The sequence below is a fragment of the Gymnodraco acuticeps genome, unplaced genomic scaffold, assembly GCF_902827175.1.
Source record: "Gymnodraco acuticeps unplaced genomic scaffold, fGymAcu1.1, whole genome shotgun sequence".
Classification (NCBI taxonomy): domain Eukaryota; kingdom Metazoa; phylum Chordata; class Actinopteri; order Perciformes; family Bathydraconidae; genus Gymnodraco; species Gymnodraco acuticeps.
The window spans coordinates 123,671-146,455 of NW_022992116.1; the positions used below are offsets into that span (position 1 = coordinate 123,671).

At 40.5% G+C, this 22,785-nt stretch overlaps 2 protein-coding genes across 10 annotated transcripts in view; one reads left to right on the top strand and one right to left on the bottom strand.

Moving 5' to 3' along the window:
* LOC117537787 (low affinity immunoglobulin gamma Fc region receptor II-like) overlaps positions 1–22,785 on the top strand; it is a 122,910-nt gene that overhangs the window by 65,945 nt on the left and 34,180 nt on the right. The gene's annotated exons all lie outside the window — the stretch shown is intronic.
* Positions 6,507–22,785, bottom strand: part of LOC117537791 — a 219,467-nt gene continuing 203,188 nt past the window's right edge. For 3 of the 4 annotated variants that reach the window (XR_004567772.1, XR_004567771.1, XR_004567770.1), the window contains one exon: positions 6,507–7,492. Coding sequence is in view for 1 of the 4 variants with exons in the window: in XM_034203161.1 (XP_034059052.1) it covers positions 7,146–7,492; positions 7,690–8,037; positions 9,694–9,769 (771 nt within the window). In the remaining 3 variants the exon portion in view is untranslated. Of the gene's footprint in view, positions 7,493–7,689; positions 8,038–9,693; positions 9,858–22,785 lie in introns of those variants that run through there. The other variant, XM_034203161.1, reaches the window with a different exon arrangement.

The window sequence follows — 22,785 nt, forward strand, 5'->3', positions numbered from 1 at the left end:
TAAGAAGTAGAAAGTACAGGTATTTGGTTCAACAGGTAAGAAGTAGAAAGGTACAGGTATTTGAGTTCAACATGTAAGAAGTAGAAAGTACAGGTATTTGAGTTCAACATGAGAAGTAGAAAGTACAGGTATTTGAGTTCAACATGTAAGAAGTAGAAAGTACAGGTATTTGGTTCAACATGAGAGAAGTAGAAAGTACAGGTATTTGAGTTCAACATGTGAGAAGTAGAAAGTACAGGTTATTTGAGTTCAACATGTAAGAAGTAGAAAGTACAGGTATTTGAGTTCAACATGTAAGAAGTAGAAAGTACAGGTATTTGAGTTCAACATGTAAGAAGTAGAAAGTACAGGTATTTGAGTTCAACATGTAAGAAGTAGAAAGTACAGGTATTTGAGTTCAACATGTAAGAAGTAGAAAGTACAGGTATTTGAGTTCAACATGTGAGAAGTAGAAAGTACAGGTATTGAGTTCAACATGAAGTAGAAAGTACAGGTATTTGAGTTCACATGTAAGAAGTAGAAAGTACAGGTATTTGAGTTCAACATGTAAGAAGTAGAAAGTACAGGTATTTGAGTTCAACATGTAAGAAGTAGAAAGTACAGGTATTTGAGTTCAACATGAAGAAGTAAGAAGTACAGGTATTTGAGTTCAACATGTAAGAAGTAGAAAGTACAGGTATTTGTGTTCAACATGTGAGAAGTAGAAAGTACAGGTATTTGAGTTCAACATGTAAGAAGTAGAAAGAACAGGTATTTGAGTTCAACATGTAAGAAGTAGAAAGTACAGGTATTTGAGTTCAACATGTAAGAAGTAGAAAGTACAGGTATTTGAGTTCAACATGTGAGAAGTAGAAAGTACAGGTATTTGTGTTCAACATAGAGAAGTAGAAAGTACAGGTATTTGAGTTCAACATGTGAGAAGTAGAAAGTACAGTATTTGAGTTCAACATGTAAGAAGTAGAAAGTCAGGTATTTGAGTTCAACATGAGAAGTAGAAAGTACAGGTATTTGAGTTCAAATGTAAGAAGTAGAAAGTACAGGTATTTGTGTTCAACATGTAAGAAGTAGAAAGTACAGGTATTTGGTTCAACATGAGAAGTAGAAAGTACAAGTATTGAGTTCAACATGTAAGAAGTAGAAAGTACAGGTATTTGAGTTCAACATGTAAGAAGTAGAAAGTACAGGTATTTGTGTTCAACATGAAGAAGTAGAAAGTACAGGTATTTGTGTTCAACATGTAAGAAGTAGAAAGTACAGGTATTTGAGTTCAACATGAGAAGTAGAAAGTACAGGTATTTGAGTTCAACATGTAAGAAGTAAGAAGTAGAAAGTACAGGTATTTGAGTTCAACATGTGAGAAGTAGAAAGTACAGGTATTTGTGTTCAACATGTAAGAAGTAGAAAGTACAGGTATTTGTGTTCAACATGTAAGAAGTAGAAAGTACAGGTATTTGAGTTCAACATGTAAGAAGTAGAAAGTACAGGTATTTGAGTTCAACATGTAAGAAGTAGAAGTACAGGTATTTGAGTTCAACATGTGAGAAGTAGAAAGTACAGGTATTTGAGTTCAACATGTGAGAAGTAGAAAGTACAGGTATTTGTTCAACATGAGAAGTAGAAAGTACAGGTATTTGTGTTCAACATGTAAGAAGTAGAAAGTACAGGTATTTGTGTCAACATGTAAGAAGTAGAAAGTACAGGTATTGTGTTCAACATGTAAGAAGTAGAAAGTACAGGTATTTGAGTTCAACATGTAAGAAGTAGAAAGTACAGGTATTTGTGTTCAACATGTAAGAAGTAGAAAGTACAGGTATTTGGGTTCAACATGTAAGAAGTAGAAAGTACAGGTATTTGGGTTCAACATGTAAGAAGTAGAAAGTACAGGTATTTGAGTTCAACATGTAGAAGTAGAAAGTACAGGTATTTGAGTTCAACATGTAAGAAGTAGAAAGTACAGGTATTTGTGTTCAACATGTAAGAAGTAGAAAGTACAGGTATTTGTGTTCAACATGAGAAGTAGAAAGTACAGGTATTTGTGTTCAACATGTAAGAAGTAGAAAGTACAGGTATTTGGGTTCAACATGTAAGAAGTAGAAAGTACAGGTATTGAGTTCAACATGAGAAGTAGAAAGTACAGGTATTTGTGTTCAACATGTAAGAAGTAGAAAGTACAGGTATTTGAGTTCAACATGTAAGAAGTAGAAAGTACAGGTATTTGAGTTCAACATGTAAGAAAGTAGAAAGTACAGGTATTTGGTTCAACATGTAAGAAGTAGAAAGTACAGGTATTTGAGTTCAACATGAGAGAAGTAGAAAGTACAGGTATTTGAGTTCAACATGTAAGAAGTAGAAAGTACAGGTATTTGAGTTCAACATGTAAGAAGTAGAAAGTACAGGTATTTGTGTTCAACATGTAGAAGTAGAAAGTACAGGTATTTGAGTTCAACATGTAAGAAGTAGAAAGTACAGGTATTTGAGTTCAACATGTAAGAAGTAGAAAGTACAGGTATTTGAGTTCAACATGTAAGAAGTAGAAAGTACAGGTATTTGAGTTCAACATGTAAGAAGTAGAAAGTACAGGTATTTGAGTTCAACATGTAAGAAGTAGAAAGTACAGGTATTTGAGTTCAACATGTAAGAAGTAGAAAGTACAGGTATTTGAGTTCAACATGTAAGAAGTAGAAAGTACAGGTATTTGAGTTCATGTAAGAAGTAGAAAGTACAGGTATTTGTGTTCAACATGTGAGAAGTAGAAAGTACAGGTATTTGTGTTCAACATGAGAGAAGTAGAAAGTACAGGTATTTGAGTTCAACATGTAAGAAGTAGAAAGTACAGGTATTTGTGTTCAACATGTAAGAAGTAGAAAGTACAGGTATTTGAGTTCAACATGTAAGAAGTAGAAAGTACAGGTATTTGTGAGTACAGGTATTTGTGTTCAACATGTGAGAAGTAGAAAGTACAGGTATTTGTGTTCAACATGTAAGAAGTAGAAAGTACAGGTATATTTGAGTTCAACATGTGAGAAGTAGAAAGTACAGGTATTTGAGTTCAACATGTAAGAAGTAGAAAGTACAGGTATATTTGAGTTCAACATGTAAGAAGTAGAAAGTACAGGTATTTGTGTTCAACATGAGAGAAGTAGAAAGTACAGGTATTTGAGTTCAACATGTAAGAAGTAGAAAGTACAGGTATTTGTGTTCAACATGTGAGAAGTAAAAAGTACAGGTATTTGGGTTCAACATGAGAGAAGTAGAAAGTACAGGTATTTGAGTTCAACATGTAAGAAGTAGAAAGTACAGGTATTTGTGTTCAACATGTGAGAAGTAGAAAGTACAGGTATTTGGGTTCAACATGAGAGAAGTAGAAAGTACAGGTATTTGAGTTCAACATGTAAGAAGTAGAGAAGTACAGGTATTTGTGTTCAACATGTAAGAGTAGAAAGTACAGGTATTTGTGTTCAACATGTAAGAAGTAGAAAGTACAGGTATTGAGTTCAACATGTGAGAAGTAGAAAGTACAGGTATTTGAGTTCAACATGTAAGAAGTAGAAAAGTACAGGTATTTGAGTTCAACATGTAAGAGTAGAAAGTAAAGGTATTTGTGTTCAAACATGTAAGAAAGTAGAAAGTAAGGGGTATTTGTGTTCAACATGTAAGAAGTAGAAAGTACAGGTATTTGAGTTCAACATGTGAGAAGTAGAAAGTTCAGGTATTTGTGTTCAACATGTGAGAAGTAGAAAGTACAGGTATTTGAGTTCAACACGTAGGAAGTAGAAAGTACAGGTATTTGTGTTCAACATGTAAGAAGTCAAAGTATACAGTTGTAGTGGAGTAAAGTACTGATAGCAGAAAAATGTACTTAAAGGTAGGGTAGGTAATTTTGGAGAAAGCAGCTCGAGTGGCCAGAATTTGAAATACACAGCCGGAACAGAATCTGCCCCCTTCCTCACAGAGCCCCTCCTCCAACACACACGAACGCACGACATGACCAATGAGGTGGCAGAGATCAGTGTGTGCCCAGATGGAAGGCTGACAGGCAGGTAGGGCCTCCAGTTACTTTAGCCGGCTCAGATGATTGGTCGAGCTTTCTACAACGCCACGGCTTCAAAGCACTTCAGATATTCATTGCTATCAGGATGTTAAGAGCATTCCATGGAGTCATGTGACTCAGAAGCTACTGGGTAATCTCCCAGCGTCATCAGGGCGTTAGATAGTCAGAGACGAAACGAGCCTACTCAGACCTGGAGATCTCATGAGGAATGAATACGTCAGAAAGAGAAGAAGTCTGAGACGTGGTGCTGTGGTAAAGAGTCATGTGACAGAAGTCCAGAGAGGAGTTACTGCTCAGAGACTCAGTGTGTTGTTAGGCCTGAACAAAGACAGACCTCAGCTCCATGTTGAGAGCAGCTGGGTGTGTTGTTGGCAGGAAAAGCAGATGGTTCACCAGACAAAGACTCAGTGCCACGGTGCCACTCCTCCCCTCTCACGCTCTCACCTATCAGAGGCCGGACAGGGAAACAGGCGCCAGCATGATTGAATCTCCTCTGTCGGTTATAAGAGTTCAGAGCAGGTCGCTGTGTGTCAGGAAACGCCCTAGCGCTCCGGTGGGGGGAGCACCACAGACACCCCTAAATCCACTCAGATAGCTCATTTTGAAAGGAGAAGCAGCTATAAATGTCTTTGTTTTGATGAATGACTTCAACACTTCACAACTGCCCTATAGTCACATTGTCTGTGTTTCTGTGCAGGAATCAGGACGTGTGAAGCTGCCAGTGGATAGAGGAAGTACAAAGCTCAATACTTCACTCTTCAATGCTGTGGGATGTACACAGAAGTGCCTCAGATGGTACTGAAGCAGAGTTCTGCTATGGAGCCATTAAAAGCTCATGAAACCCAACATGACTCTAAAACAGGAAATGACTGATTCCGGGTAAACTCACGGGGTTTCCGTCACATGAGAGACGTTGTGTTTCCATACCGTCAGTAACTGAATCACTTGAGAACTGAAAGGCATTTGTTCCATTTCAATTATGTTAACATTTACATTATGTTTTAAAAAAGCACCGAGAGTAATAACTTCTCTCTTTTTACAATCCATTCGTTTTCGGGGGAAAAGCAGAGAATCCCAAATAAAGTTTGAAATGAGTTCAAAGAAAGATTTTATTTTGTTTTAAAAACTATTCTTTCTGAATAAAAGGTAAAACTATGTTGAACGTTAAAGAGATGTTTCAATGTTATATCAATAAAGTTGTGTTTAGTCCATTTGTGTTTCTTTTGAATATCGTTAATATTGTTTTTTCTTAAAATGTGTATTTGTATTGAATGTTGTGTACAAATAAAACAATTAAGAAAACATCAGAATCATGAATACAAAATATAATATCTTTTTAATTTATACTTAAAAGAGTATTTTTTATATTTGTATTTTAACTGAAACAGTTTTGACGGCTTAGAAGATGTTAATAATTGTGCCTGTTGTTCTTCCTCTGGATAAATGATGTCAAAGTGCAGCTCAAGGGTTGAAGTCATGGAGTCATTCTAGAGATCAGTCTGAGCTCCAGCTGCTACTGAAAGATACCAGATGACTCTCACAGATACTTCCATGTTGGTCATGCTGTCGGTCTCTCTCTCCTCGTTGAGTCTCGTTCTCGCTCACAGCTTCAGCTCAGAGTCAGAAAGGAAACTGAAGAAACCAGAAAGCCTCGTTTGTACCCAGAAACAGAGCGAGGGGAAAGAACTCAGCTCTTCAGTGAAGTATAAATACTACAGGCTGGAAATACTGCATCAAGAGAAAGTCCTGCAGTAGAAATGTTACTCAAGTAGAACATGCTATCAGTAAAATACTTACAGTATCCTAGATTCAGTGTTTATAGGATATTAAATTCAGTGTTCGGTATATCTGATGCACAGCACTGCGTCATCAGCCGAGCGCAGGTTTTATATACGTAAAAGAGTTCAAATAAATATAGTGAGGTAAAAAGTGAGCAGTGAGAGCCTTCACATGCAGCAGAAGCAGAACGGGCAGACGAGGAAACACTCACCTTAAGTTCAAATAGGACTCACGCTGACCTTTAACCTTTAACCTTTGAAACCTTTGACCTTTGAAACCTTTATTGTCTGTTTGAGTAATAACGTAGAACGTATGAAATAGAAACGGCTCATTCAGACATCACTAGTCGAGCTGAGCGTTGAGTTTAGAGATAAAGAGCTAACTGGAACTCCCTGAAACAGAAAGCTAAATACTTTCAGCTTCACCTCCACTGCAGACCTGAGGGGGGGGGGGGGGGGGGTACTCTATAACATGACTTTAAAGTGCACTTCAGACAGAATTTAAGGTGTTTGACAGTACATACAAAAATGAATAGTTGTATTTATCTTATTAAAAAAATACCCAAACAGAACAGATAAATTATAAAGAAGCTTATTTAAATCCTAAATAACATATTTATGGAAAACCCAAGATCAATTACAAACAATTGCTTCAACTGAATAAAATCAACAACATATATTATTCAATGCTTTTATGGTTTGTGTGCAGAGCTACAGTTGAGTTACCAATGAACATCTGAAGCTCCGCCAGCAGAGCAATAAAACAGATCAAATAGTGCAGAAGAGTATTATATTTGGGAGGAAAGGAAATTGTGAATATGAAAAACAGGTATCAAGCATCGGGCAAATGATTTCTCAGTAGAGCTTTAAGCTAAATCAAATGTATTGATTTAAAAAGTAAATGTAATTAAACAATGTCTTTTAAGTACGTTGAGTTAAACTGAATCAACTTTCTTGACTTTGGAATAAGGAAACGTGTTCATTACATACAGTGTGCACATGCACTATATATAATCTTGAGATATGAAAATAAGAACAAATTATTTATAAAAATAGAACTTAACTATATTAAAGTAAACACAAAATATATCCCTATAAATACATTCCAGACCAGCACACGAAAGCAATGTGAAATGTATCACCAACACAATAGATGCAGTTTAAAACCTCTTTACAACGAGTCTAAGATTTGAATTGATATTGAAATAAACCCATAAATCACTGCATCGGATATTTTGGGGACGTCGGCCATGTTGTTAGCGCTTTGTTCGGCAGCAAAGTAAATCCTTCTGATTGGCTGATCGCTAACTTTTCTGCTACTTCTCAATGGAATCACATTTGGTGTAACCCTCACCTGGACCAGGCGTTTGTGTAGCAGGGGGTTTGTAAGCCCCTCCACCACGACAAGGTAGTGATTCACGGAGAGGATTTAGTTTAGAAGCAGGGGATTGAGGACAGTCAAGTGTGAAGAGGTCTTCATTGAAACTCTCTAATGGTCTCTTCACCTTAGCTCTTTGAGATCTCACAACAAGTCCAGCACCAACAACAACAACAACAACGACGAGACCAACCAGTACCAACCCAACTCCCAACCCAACGTTTCCTCCTGAACCCTCTGGTTGTTCATCGTTGGCGTCTCCATTCTTCAGGTGCTTCTCAGGACCTGAGGACAGAAAGAGCGAGCAGTGTGAGGAAACGACTGGACCTCCCCTCATGTTGGAGAACAGCTGATCATGAAGGAGATGAAGAACACAATCTGCTTCCTCTCCAGTCTCATGTCAGACATTATCTACCGATCACAGAGCATCAACATCATCTTTAAACCAATGGAGGAACTCTTCAGGAGAAACACAGACTCACCTTCAGAGACGGTCAGATGGACAGAGCGCACCAACTCTCTCACGTTTCTCTTCCTGCGATTATTTGAGAGAGTTATAACCCAACAATGGTACGTTCCCGTGTCGTTGATGCTGACGTTTTTCAGGAGAACAGAAGCGTTTCCGTTCTTCATCTTTGGATCTTCCAGCTCAACGCGACCTCGATAACGTGGATCCTGGATGCTTTCAATCAGCCTGTTATCGCTGAAGTAGAAGACGTAGTCCTCCAGCTCAGGTCTGCTCCACTCTACCTTTGTGATGGCAGCATCTGTGGAGCTGTTGCACCGAAGAGTGACGTTTTCTCCAGACGTTGCATTTTCTCCAAGCGACTCTAGAAAATAAAGGCAAAAGTCAGTAATTTGATTGCGATCAGTTCATTTTCAATTAGTCCCACTGTGTGTCCTCATTAAACTACACAAAGGATATTTAGTGCACAGGATGTTAAACGTAAACGCAGGGTTCTCACACGCACCAAGCCCTGGGCAGTACATCACCCCCACTCTCTTCAACCTCCACACCTACAATCCCTCCACGCCCTCTCCCCCTCAGTCCCTCACAGATCTCCTCCACCCTTCCATCCCGTCCCGCACCCTTCGATCCTCAGACTCCGGCCTGCTCTCCATTCCCCATTCACGCCTCCGCACCTTCGGGGCCGTGCCTTCAGTGTCGCTGCTCCCCCCCCCCCCTCTGGAACTCCCTCCCTGCAGAAATTAGCAACGCCCCTTCTCATCAACCCTTAAAACTCATCTGTTCAACATCGCCTTCCAACATGAACTCACTCCCCCCCCCACTTGCACTTCCATTTCTGCCCCTGTTTTATGTTTGTGTTTTATGTCTTGAAAATAATAGTTAAGAAAACATATAATTATATATATATATATATATATATATATATATACTATAATATATATATATAATGAGATAAGGCAGAATGCAAACACTGCACGGAGGAATACATACTAGTGCAGTATATGAAATGGTACTTTAATGTAGTTCTCTTTTATTTTCCTTTACTGGAGAAAGATCAATAACATGAACTGCTAATCCATCAAATAGATAAAACCCATTTTGTAAATCAATATATATTATATATATTTATGTACACTAATATGACATATGTGTGTAATAGTTGTAATAATGTGTAGCGAGTCCTTCATTACTCAGAAGAAAACGCCTTCAGGGTTCCTGCTTCCTCTTTTCAAACCGCTCCTCCTCTTAAAATCAGATATTCATATTAAAACTCTTTTTGTACATTAAAGGAGGGGTAGGTAAGTTTGAGAAACCGGCTCGAGATACACTTGTTGTTATATTCCATGGAATGCTCTTAACATCCCGATAGCAATGAATATCTGAAGTGCTTTGACAAAAAATCCATAACAAAATGTCATCTGTGGAAGCCGTGATACTGTAAAAAGCACAACCAATCCGTTTAGCCGGCCGCCCTGTCTGTCCAGCCTTCCATCTCGTGCATGCACAATGTATCTCGTGCCCTCATTGGGCGTGCATTGCGCGTTCATGTGTGTTGGAGGAGGTGCTCTGTAAGGAAGTCTGAAGGAAGGGGCGGATTCTTTTCGGCTGTGTACTTTCAAATTTTAGTGCACTCGAGCCGGTTTCTGAAACTTACCTACCCCACCTTTAACATGTAAATAAAAATATTTATAAGATCGAAAGCAGCTGCGCGCGCGCGCGCACACACACACTACACACACACACACACACACACACACACACACACACACACACACACACACACACACACACACACCACACAGCACACACACACACACCACACACACACACACACACAACCACACACACACACACACACACACACACACACACACACACACACACACACAACACACACACACACACACACACACACCACACACACACACACACACACACACACACAACACACACACACACACACAACACACACACACACCACACACACACACACACACACACACACACACACACTCACCTCCTGCAGCCACAGAGCCAGTGATCCACAGGAACATGAAAAGTCCTACATGTTGCGCAGATGTTAAATCCGCCATGAGAGAAGCTGCTGATGTTAACAGGTGGTCAACTCCTCTTCTTCTTTTCTCGGTTTTTGGCGGACGGTCTGACTCTTCCGGTAAAACTTTAGCGTTCTCTCTTTATACTTAAATGAGGGAGGAGGAGCAGGAGGAGGATCTATGGTCACATGACTTACAAGAAACAAGGCTGGGTTCCCTGGAAAGATTCCAAGTACAGACAGCAAACAACTCTCTGGCCCAATTCCAAACACCCTCCCCCTCCGTGACGCGGAGTGACACATGAGGCTCCTCCTGTCAGATGGAGTAAACACAGCAGCAAGCTTTGGGACCCTCCCCTCTCTCCGCAGAAACAGGAAGTGCCGTAACTGTGTGTAACAACGGTTTCAAATCAGCATCTCTTTGACAAAACATTAAAATGAATAACTCAAATAAAACTCCAAACATCTTTCATTGTGTTTCAAAGCTCTTTTAGTTTTAAACCTGATGTTTATAAGCTTCTTAGTTTTTGCAACAGTCTGTAAATAAACACAACTTTTAATAAAATGCACACATTTACCTTTTTCTAGAATAAACACAGGTTTGATCCTCAGTTAAAAACATATGAGGTCATCATGAGGTTGCTAACATGCAGTTCATCAGTGATGCAGGGCCGGCCCGTCGCACTGGCGTTATAGATGTTCGCCTAGGGGCAACCTGGTATTTTTACTCCACTACATTTTTTTTTTTTTTTGTGATCAAATTTGTATTGATGTTAATACACGACATGTACAACTACAAGCACAACATTTTTTATTTTTTTTGTCCTTAAATGAAATAACTGAAAGTACACAAGAGAAACAAAATGAGATAAAAATAATTACTTACAAAATATACAAAATGCAGAATTCAGAACACACAAGACAACGAAAATAAAATAAAATAAAATAAACCCTACCTCCCAGACATATAAACACACACAGACAAAGACACACACACATATAAGGTGTTCGCTGTTGGGTGCCAGCACTCCATCAGCGCTATCAGACAGGAGTGTGCACACACACACACACACACACACACACACACACACACACACACACACACACACACACACACACACACACACACACACACACACACACACACACACACACACACACACACACACAGGGAAACGCAAAGGTCGCAATTGAAAAGGCTGTGGATTATGGAAAGGGAGAAATCATTCTAAAAGATCTTTGAAGGAATCGACTGCAGAGCGCCAATTGTTTATATTAGTGTAATTTGTCCTATTTATTCGGGCAGTTGACAACTCTAGATAAACAACATCCAGGGATGCAAGGACCCAGTGTCTCAAGGTGAGGGAATTAGGAGGCTTCCATCGAACCGCAACCATCTTTTTTGCAGCTGTTAGGCCAGCTAGTAAGATGCGCATCTTAAGCTTGGTGATATTGAGCTTTGACAGATCATTCAATTGTAGAGCGGGTGCAGTCACCGGCACTGTCACTGAGAGCACACGTGATTCCGAGAAGCTTCTTTTATGCTTGACCAAACACCCTCCCAACTGAAATCAGGGTCTAAAACTGGGCAGTCACGTCTCCATACTCTGTCCAGCTGTAGGTTATCGTAGGAAGCCTCCAGAAAGAAATGATACAGTGTAGACACCATACCCCTGTTTTTCCCTTGTACAGTAAACAACTTATAAATAGGATGAACGGGTATAGGTTGTTGCCATGGGACACCATGTGCCTTGAGAGCAGATCTGAGCTGCAAATAGAAGAAAAACGAGCTACCTGGCAGATTGAATGCACTCTTAATTTCTTGAAAGGAGCACAAGCCCCTGTTATCATAAATGTCACTCAAGTGGTGAATACTGCTGTTGCTCCAATGAGAGGATGAGACAGGTCTCCCACCAATTAGCAGACCTTTATTATTATATATAGGAGAAAGTGTGTGCCACTTGCAGGAAATCTTACATTGTGATTCAGCTGTGCGACATATCTTGATGAGATGTGAAACTATAGGGCCAAAGCGTAGTTGACATTGCCTATTTGTTAAATTGGCAAAAAGGATATCCTGCAGGTTCCAAGGTTGTACGATATGTTCCTCTATATTACGCCAAGAAACGGAAGCATTAGGGTTAAGCCACACCAGTAACGGATGAAGCACAAATGACCAAAAATACAATTTAAAATTAGGCACCGCCAGACCACCACCTTCCCTCCTCCTCTGTATAGTGGATCATTTCAGTCGTGGACGCTTTGAATTCCAGATAAAGCGCGAAATAAAAGAGTGGATTTTTTTTCCAATAGTCAACCGGGGGTGAGAGGGGGATCATTGAGCTGACAAAATTAATCCTGGGTAAAATGTTCATTTTGACTATAGATATTCGGGCCCAAAGACTGTTCGGAAGGCTAGTCCATCTTTCCAAATCCATCTTAATCCTGTTCCATGTTTCTGAGTAATTACATGTTACAATACGATTTAAAGATGGGAAGATATCACAAGATATTTAAAGTGCTGGACAACTGGGACATTGGGTGGAAATTGAAGCATTGACTCATTAAGGGGTAAGAGGGCAGATTTAGACCAATTAATCCTAAAGCCAGAGAGACAACCAAACTCCTCACAAATAGATAACAATACAGGCATAGATTGAGTCGGTTTCTCCATGAAAACCAGAATATCATCTGCGTATAGCGCCACCTGATGGTGAGTGTCACGAACAGAAATCGGATGTATACTAGGGGATTGGCGTATCATTTGGGCTAGAGGTTCAAGGGAGGGTGCAAAAAGTGCTGGCCTCAGTGGACATCCCTGACGGGAAGATCTAGAAACAGGGAATAACGCGGAGGATAATTGCCCAGTGAGCACCAGAGCTGAGGGATTAGAGTACAGCACCTTAACCATATGTATAAAGCCATTACCAAAACCCATTTTCTCCAGCACAGACCACAGAAAGGACCACTCTGTCAAAGGCTTTCATTGCATCAAGAGACAGCACCGCTGCCGGGTCTCTTTTGTCTACTGAAGAATCTATTATATGGAGAAGACGTCTAACATTATCAGCAGCTAGCCTTGACTTTATAAACCCAGTCTGATCACAGTTAATTAAGGTTGGCATATAATCTTGAATGCGCCTGGCAAGCACTTTTGCAAATATTTTTAGATCTGAATTTAGTAAACTTAGAGGCCTGTAACTAGCACAATCTGTCGGGTCCTTATCCTTCTTTAAGAGCAAGGAAATCAAGGCTATGTTCACGTCCCTCGAAAAACTGCCTTTATCTATCGAATACATTATCATATCCAAAAGTAGTGGACCCAGTTTATCCCAAAATGCTACATAAAATTCGGGAGGTATCCCATCTAAACCTGGTGATTTGTTTCGTTGCATGTTGCGTACTGCATCTTTTAATTCCTCTAAGGAAATGGGATCATCAAGATGGGTGGAATCAGTGACTGCAAGCTGTGGTAAGTCTAGCTGACCGAGAAAGGCGTCACATCTATTCTTGTCCAACTGAACCTCTGACTTATATAAATTGGAATAAAAGGTTTGAAAAGTCTCATTTATTTGCTTTGGCTCAGTTGTGACATTACCATTCAAAGATTGAATGGAGGGAATATCTGCAAAGTGCTCACTAGACCTGATTTTTGAAGCCAAGAGGTGACTGGGCCGAGACCCGTGGAAGTAATAGCGCTGCCTAACCCTATGTATTAGAAATTCTGATCGTTGTTTCAAGATATCATTTATTTCCTTTTTGACAAGTTTACGTTTAGATGCCGTTTGTTTAGAGTAATTATTCTGCAAAATGGAGTCAAGACTAGCAAATTCTGCTTCCAAAGCCTGTAATCTGGCGGATCTTTCCTTACATACATTTGAAGAGAACAATATGGGATTGCTTCTTATAAACCCTTTGACTGCATTCCATAATATTCTTGTGTCCTCAACTGAACCTATATTTAAGTCAAGAAATTCTTCTAATTGTGTCAGGAATTGTTCTTTATATTTTCCATTTCCTAGTAAAGTGGAATTGAGGCGCCATCTAGTGGCGCGCTTGGATAAATTGCCCAGAGTCGCACAACAGAGTACTCCCTTGTGGTCTGAGAGGGCAATAGGAAGCAACATTACATTATCGACTTTCTGGAAAAGTTGTGGAGAGGTAAAAAGATAATCAATCCTAGAAAAAGATGTAACATAGTCAACACACTAGCTCGCTTGTGAGGTGCATTCAACCCATCATAGTTCCACACAAGAATAGATAAGTCACCCATTGGGCTGCACTGCTCTGGAAGATGTCAACAATAAGCTGAGTGGTACGTCAGATGATAAACAACCATATTTACTAAACCTGTAAACGAGACCAAAATAAAATGGAGTCCCTCCTCACATATTCAATCCGAGAAGATGTAAGCGTTTCTCATACCTGGACAAAGACAAAAACAAGACAGTCCCCCATACATTTCCCCGGTAACAAAAACAAGATGATACAGAAAAATAAAGATTAAAGACGATACATAAAATAACTAAACAGTACATTAAACGGATATTCCTAAATTGATCCGTGATCTGATTGGATATGGGGCTGCAAAAGGATTATAACTACCCTTCTACCCAGTACTTAAAGCTTACTAAACCGTTGTTAACAGACTAAATGAAATAACCTAAGGCAACAATGAGCTTAGCTATTAGAAGAAAAGAGAGCAAACAACGTAAATAGGTAACATCATAGCATACACTGTTCCGATAACCAACGCACATCTTACCGGCCATTGTCCATTCACATCCGGCATGCACAGCGGATCCGCCGTGATATAGATCAAAACAAAAAGCCGGCTGTGTTTGTATTAAAGTCCAGAGTCTATTACGTGGTGTGGGATCCAAAAATCAAGCAGTAGGCTCGCAAGTTAGTCTGATCAGCCAAACAATGATAAACAACTATCCGTCCCCAAATGAGTCCAGCGTCAGACAGAAACAAATAAAAAGAAGCCTGCAGAAATAATCCAAAACTCTGTAAGAGATCCCAGACCACGCAAAGCAGTGTGCATTTAATCTAATACAGCGACGCTATATAGTCCAGCAGGTTCCAAAAGACCGCTATTCGCCGTCAGACGAGCGCCCAGGTCCCGGGTCCCCGTCGGTTGGTGCATCCTGCACTCCTGGCAGGGAGACGATGAAGTCTTCGGCATGTCCCGGGGAATGAAATGTCTTAACTTGACCAGCTCCCTTGACCTTCAGTGTAGCGGGGTAAAGGAGGAACAATTCCACCCCTTTGGCACGGGCGGTATCCATTGCCCGGGAGAAAGCCTGACGACGTTTAACAGTGTTGCTGCTGTAGTCAGGGGAGAAGCGAATCCTCCGTCCATCAATCGTGAGCGGGGCTTTCTTTGCGGCACGGAGTATGTCTTGGCGGGTGGTGAAACGGAGAACGTTGAAAATCAAAGTGCGGGTAGCGCCTACCTGCTTCTTCCTGTCGTCGCTGTAGATACGATGAGCTCGCATTAACTCGCCCTTCAGATTACCTAAGGAGGGGAACCACTTTGGAAGTGAGTGTGTCAGAAATTGTATGGCGTTAGACCCTTCAAGTCCTTCCGCTAGCCCAGTTATACGGACGTTGCATCTTCTGCTCCGGTCCTCCATGTCCGCTAGCTTGAGTTGCATCATGTCCATTTTTCACCACATCCAACCATATCTTGCTCATGTAGGAGTTTTGAGGTTTTTACAACCCCACTCTGCTCCGCGTGTCGTTTTGACGAGTCCTGCTTAAAATCATAACAGGAAGGAAATCAGAGAACACCCAGATGCCAGTTTTAAACAATAATCTGTTTTAATTATCAAAGGTAATAATGCAATGCAATATAATACATTACAATACAATATAATATACTACAATTATATTGTAATGTGTAAGGAGCATGCCGGCCCACTCCTGCCCTGGTTCACGTGCTGCGTAGATCCTTCCGGTCCTGACAGCATGGGAAGAGAGAGCGAACGCCAGGGCTCAGCAGGAGATATACCAGAATAAGAAGGAGGGGTTAGGTCAGCTGGCCAGCAGAAAACCAAACAGGCTCACTTTGCAACAAAACACATCTTATCACCTAAGTCATGTGTCTTTTTATGAAAGCCATACTTGTTGGAAATATAACAGTCATCATCTCATGGCATCCTCAGGACCAGCTCACCAACAACGCCTAACTGTCTCCATAGCCCCAGGCCATCTCTGCACCCGAAGTCAGCTCACCCAGAATGAGAAGGACCATTGTTTCTCTAATTGTGTGTGACTCAATTCTCCTGCTCCTTTAGGAGTCCTGAAATTAACACACATACATTTCTCTCACAAAGATAACACAAAGATTTCGTCCCTCATATCTCCAACTTCTGGTTACACAGACTGCTTATTAATTAAACCCACACATATACTATTCCAGACATGTAGACTTCCCTGAAACATGACATGCTAGAGATCTTAAGCAGAATATACTCTCATCCACCGAGCCCCCCTGTCCTGCATACCTACACCTCCCCCACAGAGCAATACAACCCTGTTTACTCCAACCAGCCCAGAATGTTTATAGCCATTTGTAGTCCTTACATTTAGGAAAGGATAAAACAGAGAAATCAATATAAAACACAAACACAGGTATTGTTTGAACAGTATTCACTTAACTGCTACTATTGATAACCACCAGAGAAACCCAAAGGACCTCTTTTAATATCTATCTGGAATTTGCAACAAGACTTTCTGCCATTTCAAATGTAACACACTTCTTAAATATCAGATGATAATAATCTTCACTCAGTACCATCAAGTCCGTTTGGATAGAAGTCAATTTCCCCTCCGTCTCCCTCCCCATCTGTTGGAGTTGGTCGAAGCTCGAATCCAGATAGCCTTGTTGCTTCTCAAGCACCGTGTCGGCTAACGCCTCCATGTCAGACTTCCCCCTCGTCTCGGGACCCTTTTCAGGCGGCGACTTAGACATTGCCTTCGATCAAACACTCAGAGGCTAAAATATATATTTTTTAAATGGTCTCAACGGTATATATTTACAGAATTAGCATCACTGGGTTGAGCGAGTTTAACCTATGCTGCCATCTTGTCCAGCTGATCACGTGACTCATCCACTACATTTATTTGAGTTCCTTTGCAGATTGTGATTAATGATGTGAAATATAAACAACCCTTAAATCAGACTTTAGTTACACCTGAGTCAGATTCAGGGAAGGTGATTGACAAGTGCCAAAATAAACTATGCAATAGATTGGACGTAAGTACTTTGTCAGACTTCATATTTATCTGTGGATAACCCCAACGTTTTTTTCTTATTCAAGAAGACCTTAACTTAAAGTAATGTTTAATGTTTAAATAAAGCCTAGTTGGTCTGTTTTGCATCCTCCTGTTAATATCTGTGGACGTCCTGCACTCAACTGTTTTAGAGATCACTACAGTGTCTTCTTGATATTTTATATTGTGTATGTAGGCTACTCTTAATATTTAAATGTTTTCATCAAATAAAACTTCTTCAACAACATTCAATAACGTGCTTTAACCACTAGGCGGCGCGGGTTAAAAAACCAGTGGTGTAGTTAATAAAACATAATGATATCAAACATAATGTGACTATTAACTTGATTGTGAAATGAAAACTGAACAGTAAAGGAAAATAGAGTTGCAGTCTCTCGATGTGAAGCTTATGCTTTGTGCCATGAACCTGGATAGACCTGTAACAGTCAGCTGCATGAGGAGTTGGAAAGGTAGTAAATAAGATAGGGTTAGGGTAATGTTGTGAATCGAGTGGCCTGTGTTCGTCGTCCATACCATAACCCCACCGCCACCATGGGCATCTTGATATGCCACACCTGTGAGGTGGGGTGGATTATCTCGGCAAAGGAGAAGTGCTCACTATCACAGATCTTTTCAGATTTGTGAACAATATTTGAGAGAAATGGTTATTTTGTGTTTATAGAAAATGGGAGCAAAAACAAAAGTGTTGCGTTTATATTTTTGTTCAGTGTACATCCAAATCAGATTTGTCACAAATTCAGATCTCTCTTCAATCGGATTTTAATATCTTACAGGACTGGCTATCACACAATAAACTACTGCTTAACAAAACAACATCTTATACCATGGTCTTTGGTACCAGGCAGAAGCTCAGATCCAAACCTAATGTAGTAATAACATGTAAGGATGGCACTTCTCTGCATGAAGTTGATAGCTTTAAATATCTTGGTGTATGGCTAGACTCTGAACTTTCATTTAAACTACATATAAAGCATGTAATACAAAAAGTCAATTATGGAATCAGTGTTTTACACCGCTCTCGCAATTGTTTTACGCTCAGTGTCCGAAAGAGAATTGCTTCTCAACTTATTCTTCCGATTATAGACTATTGTGATGTGTCTACCAAAATGCACATAAACCAGATCTTGCTCCACTCAACATAGCCTACAACAGACTATGCAGATTTGTTCTTGGTTGTCCTTTTCGTACACATCACTGCTCAATGTATAACCAACTGAAATGGCCTTCTTTAAATGTAAGAAGACACATGCATTGGCTCCAGCTGATATTTAAATGCATGTATCTTAACTATCCCCCTTATTTAAAGCAGTATTTTGTACCCTACTCACCAATTCATCAAGTTAGACATTCTGTTCAGATTTATTTCTCCGTCTCCTCTGCAACAAAAATGTATTGGCAGAAGAGCGTTCATGTTCAAAGCCCCAACTGACTGGAATACTTTACCTGCTGCTATTAGATCTCTTGCATCATCTCACTTTCAACTGCTCTGCACTTGTTATTAATGAAACTGATATTGATGAAACTGATTTGCTCGACTGTCTCAAATTGTAATGATTGTGTGCATTGCTTGAATTTCACTGAACAGACTGTATGTGGTTTGTCTTGTGTGTCATGTTTTGCATTTTGTCTTTTTGTTTATGTCTGTAAGTTGTTGCTATTGTCGGGACCCCCTTGAAAACGAGACGGTGCATCTCAAGGGGTTTATCCCAATCAATAAACATTTCTATATATATAGAAGGGAGGCCTGTGGTGCAGTGGGTTGTGAGTTGGTATTCGGATCAGGAGGTCACAGGTTCAAACCCCACTGCAGTCAGCATGTCGTTGTGTCCCTGGGCAAGACACTTCACCCCAAATTGCTCCTGTGGGGATTGCCCACAGTATTGAGTATGTAAGTCGCTTTGGATAAAAGCGTCTAACAAGTGACATGTAATGTAATGTAATGTAATGTAATAGTGACTCTCTGTATCTGCCTAAAACAGATAGAAGCATGCGACCTGGGCCAAATAGTGGTCTGTCAGGCTTAGCTAACTGTGTGTTGCTCTCAGCAATGGCATAGTAGGTCTGGGCTGGAATAACTGAGACATCAGCTCCTGTGTCTATCTTAAACCTGACCTTATGGTCCCTTATAGTCAAATCAGCATACCATAACCATAACCTGCATCTACTGAGCCTAGGAACAAGGGAGTGTCATCATCACCATAGCAACTTTCTGTTTCTCCAGCATGTACTGCTTTGGTAGATTTACGTTACTGTAACGACCTCTCTTTCCACATGCATGACATGCCACCTCTCTGGCTGTGCATTTGCATGACATGGGGACTTTCCACATCTGTAGCATGGCCGGCGATCAGATGATGGCTGTGGTGTTGATGATGGGTTGGTTGATGAGGGGACTTTGGGGTGAATGGGTTTTGTCTTCTGCCTTTTGTTACTGCATCAATGTCCATTCTACCCCCTCCTCTGAGGTCTGTTTGCTGCCTTTTAATCACTTCGGACTGTCTGGCCATATTGACTGCTTTTTCGAGCGTCAAATCCTTGTCTAACTGCATCCTCTCAGCTAGACTGGCGTCTCTCAACCCCACTACGAGCCGGTCTCTTATTAGCCGCATTCACACCGCAGGACTTTCCCTGGTACTTTGGTTCTTTAGTTCCGTTAGTACCAATAATGTCGCGTTCACACCGCCGGGACTACTCAGTGCCGGGAACTCTTTTGGCCATTTTCAGCCCCTGCTAGAGAGGTGGTACGAACCTGGTGATAAAAGAGTGCCAATTTCTATTCTATTTCTATTGGCTGGGCGAATTGCAAACCACGCCCCGTTAGACTCTGAATTTGTTTTGTTAGGCAGCCATTTTTTTCCTCGCTAGAAAACCACAGCCACACCTGAGCGAGTCGTTTGTACTTTAAAGCAGTTATGACCACACGTACTACAACACCGGAGCGGTGGGATGATGAGGAAGTGTCTGCGCTTCTGGCAATTTACTCTGAGGACGGGATGCAGCAGCTTCTACAGAAAGCAGTTCCCAACTCCAAATGTTTTGAGCGATGTTCGCAAAAGCTACTTGAGCTGGGAATCGTGCACAGTGCACACGGATGCCGGGTAAAAATAAAGAAACTCAGGCAGGACTATAACAAAATTAAAGACCACAATAATAAGAGTGGTAACGATTTTCTATTGTTATTATATATATATATTGCCACTGTTTTTTAATACTGACACCTAACTTGCACTAAGGTGTGTCTGCTGCTATATATATTGCCACTGTTATGATGTCCTCTATTGTTTGTTTTTATGTTGTTTTTATGTTGTTTTTATGTTTCATGTGGAACTAAATTGATGCAGGCCTCCCTTGTAAAAGAGATCCGTGATCTCAAGGGACCTATCTGTCTAAATAAAGGTTTGAAATGAAATTAAATGAAACTGTTACATTGTTTTGAAACTACTTACACTTTATTTTACATTTCACACTTTTATTTAACTTCCATGTACATGCATACGACACACCTGGAACAGCGTGATGCCTTATTGTTACGTCTTGACTGTGCAATAAAACAAACTAACTGGCGAAGCTTTATTTATTGTGTCCCACCCCAAATGTGCAGAATAGAAGAATGTGAGAGCAGACAGGTGTCGGTGGTTGAATTTATCTACGATGTTGCAACCTTGTGCAGCAATGGCAGAAACACAAGTCTCACACACATAAACACAAGTCATTTATCATGTCATTTGTTTTAGATAAATAAGGGAAAAACACCAAACAAGGGTTAATGTCCTTTTCCAAAATCAGCCAGAGGGGGTAATATATAATAAATACATAAATATAAAGTCCATTGTTATAATGGGGTATTTTATTTGTAAATTACCCTTATGAACTCCATCATGTCTGAGGTCGGAAAGTAAACAAACGCCTCATATAGCGGGTGGGCTTTATACCCCCTCCTTCGTGTAGTTCTTCTTCTCTCGTTTTTTTTTTTGTACTCGCCGCAAAGTGGTTTTGCGGCCTGCCAGTAAACCCAGAGAAGAAGAAGACGAAGTGACGTCAGCGTAATCAGGGAAAGTACTGCGGTGTGAATGCCATTGGCACTAGCCCCCTGGCGGATTCAGTGCCGTGGTACTTTAGTGCCGGCACTAAAGTACGGCAAGTCCTGCGGTGTGAAAGCGGCTCTTGTGATGTTGTCTACCAAAATGCACATAAATCAGATCTTGCTCCACTCAACATAGCCTACAGCAGACTATGCAGATTTGTTCTTGGTTGTCCTTTTCGTACACATCACTGCTCAATGTATAACCAACTGAAATGGCCTTCTTTAAATGTAAGAAGACACATGCATTGGCTCCAGCTGATATTTAAATGCATGTATCTTAACTATCCCCCTTATTTAAAGCAGTATTTTGTACCCTACTCACCAATTCATCAAGTTAGACATTCTGTTCAGATTTATTTCTCTGTCTCCTCTGCAACAAAAATGTATTGGCAGAAGAGCGTTCATTTTCAAAGCCCCAACTGACTGGAATACTTTACCTGCTGCTATTAGATCTCTGTCATCATTGGGTTTATTTAAACATGCATTATCATCTCACTTTCAGCTGCTCTGCACTTGTTTTAACTGATATTGATGAAACTGATATTGATGAAACTGATATTGATGAAACTGATTTGCTCGACTGTCTCAAATTGTAATGATTGTGTGCATTGCTTGAATTGTACTGAACAGACTGTATGTGGTTTGTCTTGTGTGTCATGTTTTGCATTGTGTCTTTTTGTTTATGTATGTCTGTAATTTGTTGCTTTTGTCGGGACCCCCTTGAAAACGAGACGGTGCATCTCAAGGGGTTTATCCCAATCAATAACAATTTCTATAATGAACATATAAACGCAACACTTTTGTTTTTGCTCCCATTTCTCATGAGATGAACTCAAAGATCTAAAACATGTTCTATAAACACAAAATAACCATTTCTCTCAAATATTGTTCACAAATCTGAAAAGATCTGTGATAGTGAGCACTTCTCCTTTGCCGAGATAATCCATCCCACCTCACAGGTGTGGCATATCAAGATGCTGATTAGACAGCATGATTATTGCACAGGTGAGCCTTAGGCTGGCCACAATAAAAGGCCACTCTGAAACGTGCAGTTTTGCTTTATTGGGGGGGTCTGGGGGGGTCCAAAAACCAGTCAGTATCTGGTGTGAGCGGTTAGGTAAGAAATGAGAGGTCACCTGTCACCATCTTGTGGTGACAGGGGAAAGGCACGGGCACATGTTTTATATTTGGTTAGTTTAATAGAATAAAACCAATGCTGTTATGCTGTTATTCTTCTAAGAGTTTTTTAACCTAGAAAACGACTTGGAAGGGGCAAAAATAATACTGGATAAGGGGGAGTAGGCAGGAGGAGAAAGGAAAAGGGTTAAAAGTTATACTCCGGGGTAGGAAGAAGGAGGGAAACAGAAAAGGGGTTGGAATTAATGCTAAAGGGCAGGAGAGTTTCTGAGGTTAGGTTGGGAAGCAAAAAAGGTTAGGTTTAGGCAGGAAATTGGGGAGTGGTTATGGTTAGGATGGGGGGAAGGGGAAGGGTTAGAGGGTTAGGATGGGGGGAAGAGCAGGGTTAGCCTGAAGGGAGGGAAGTGTGAGGTTATATGGGAGGGGAATAGAGGAGAGGTTTTTAGGTTGGGGAGGAGAGAAAGGGTTAGGCTTAGGTAAGAAGGTGGTTAGGTTTAGGATAGATAAAAGGGATGGGTTAGGTTGGAGGGAAT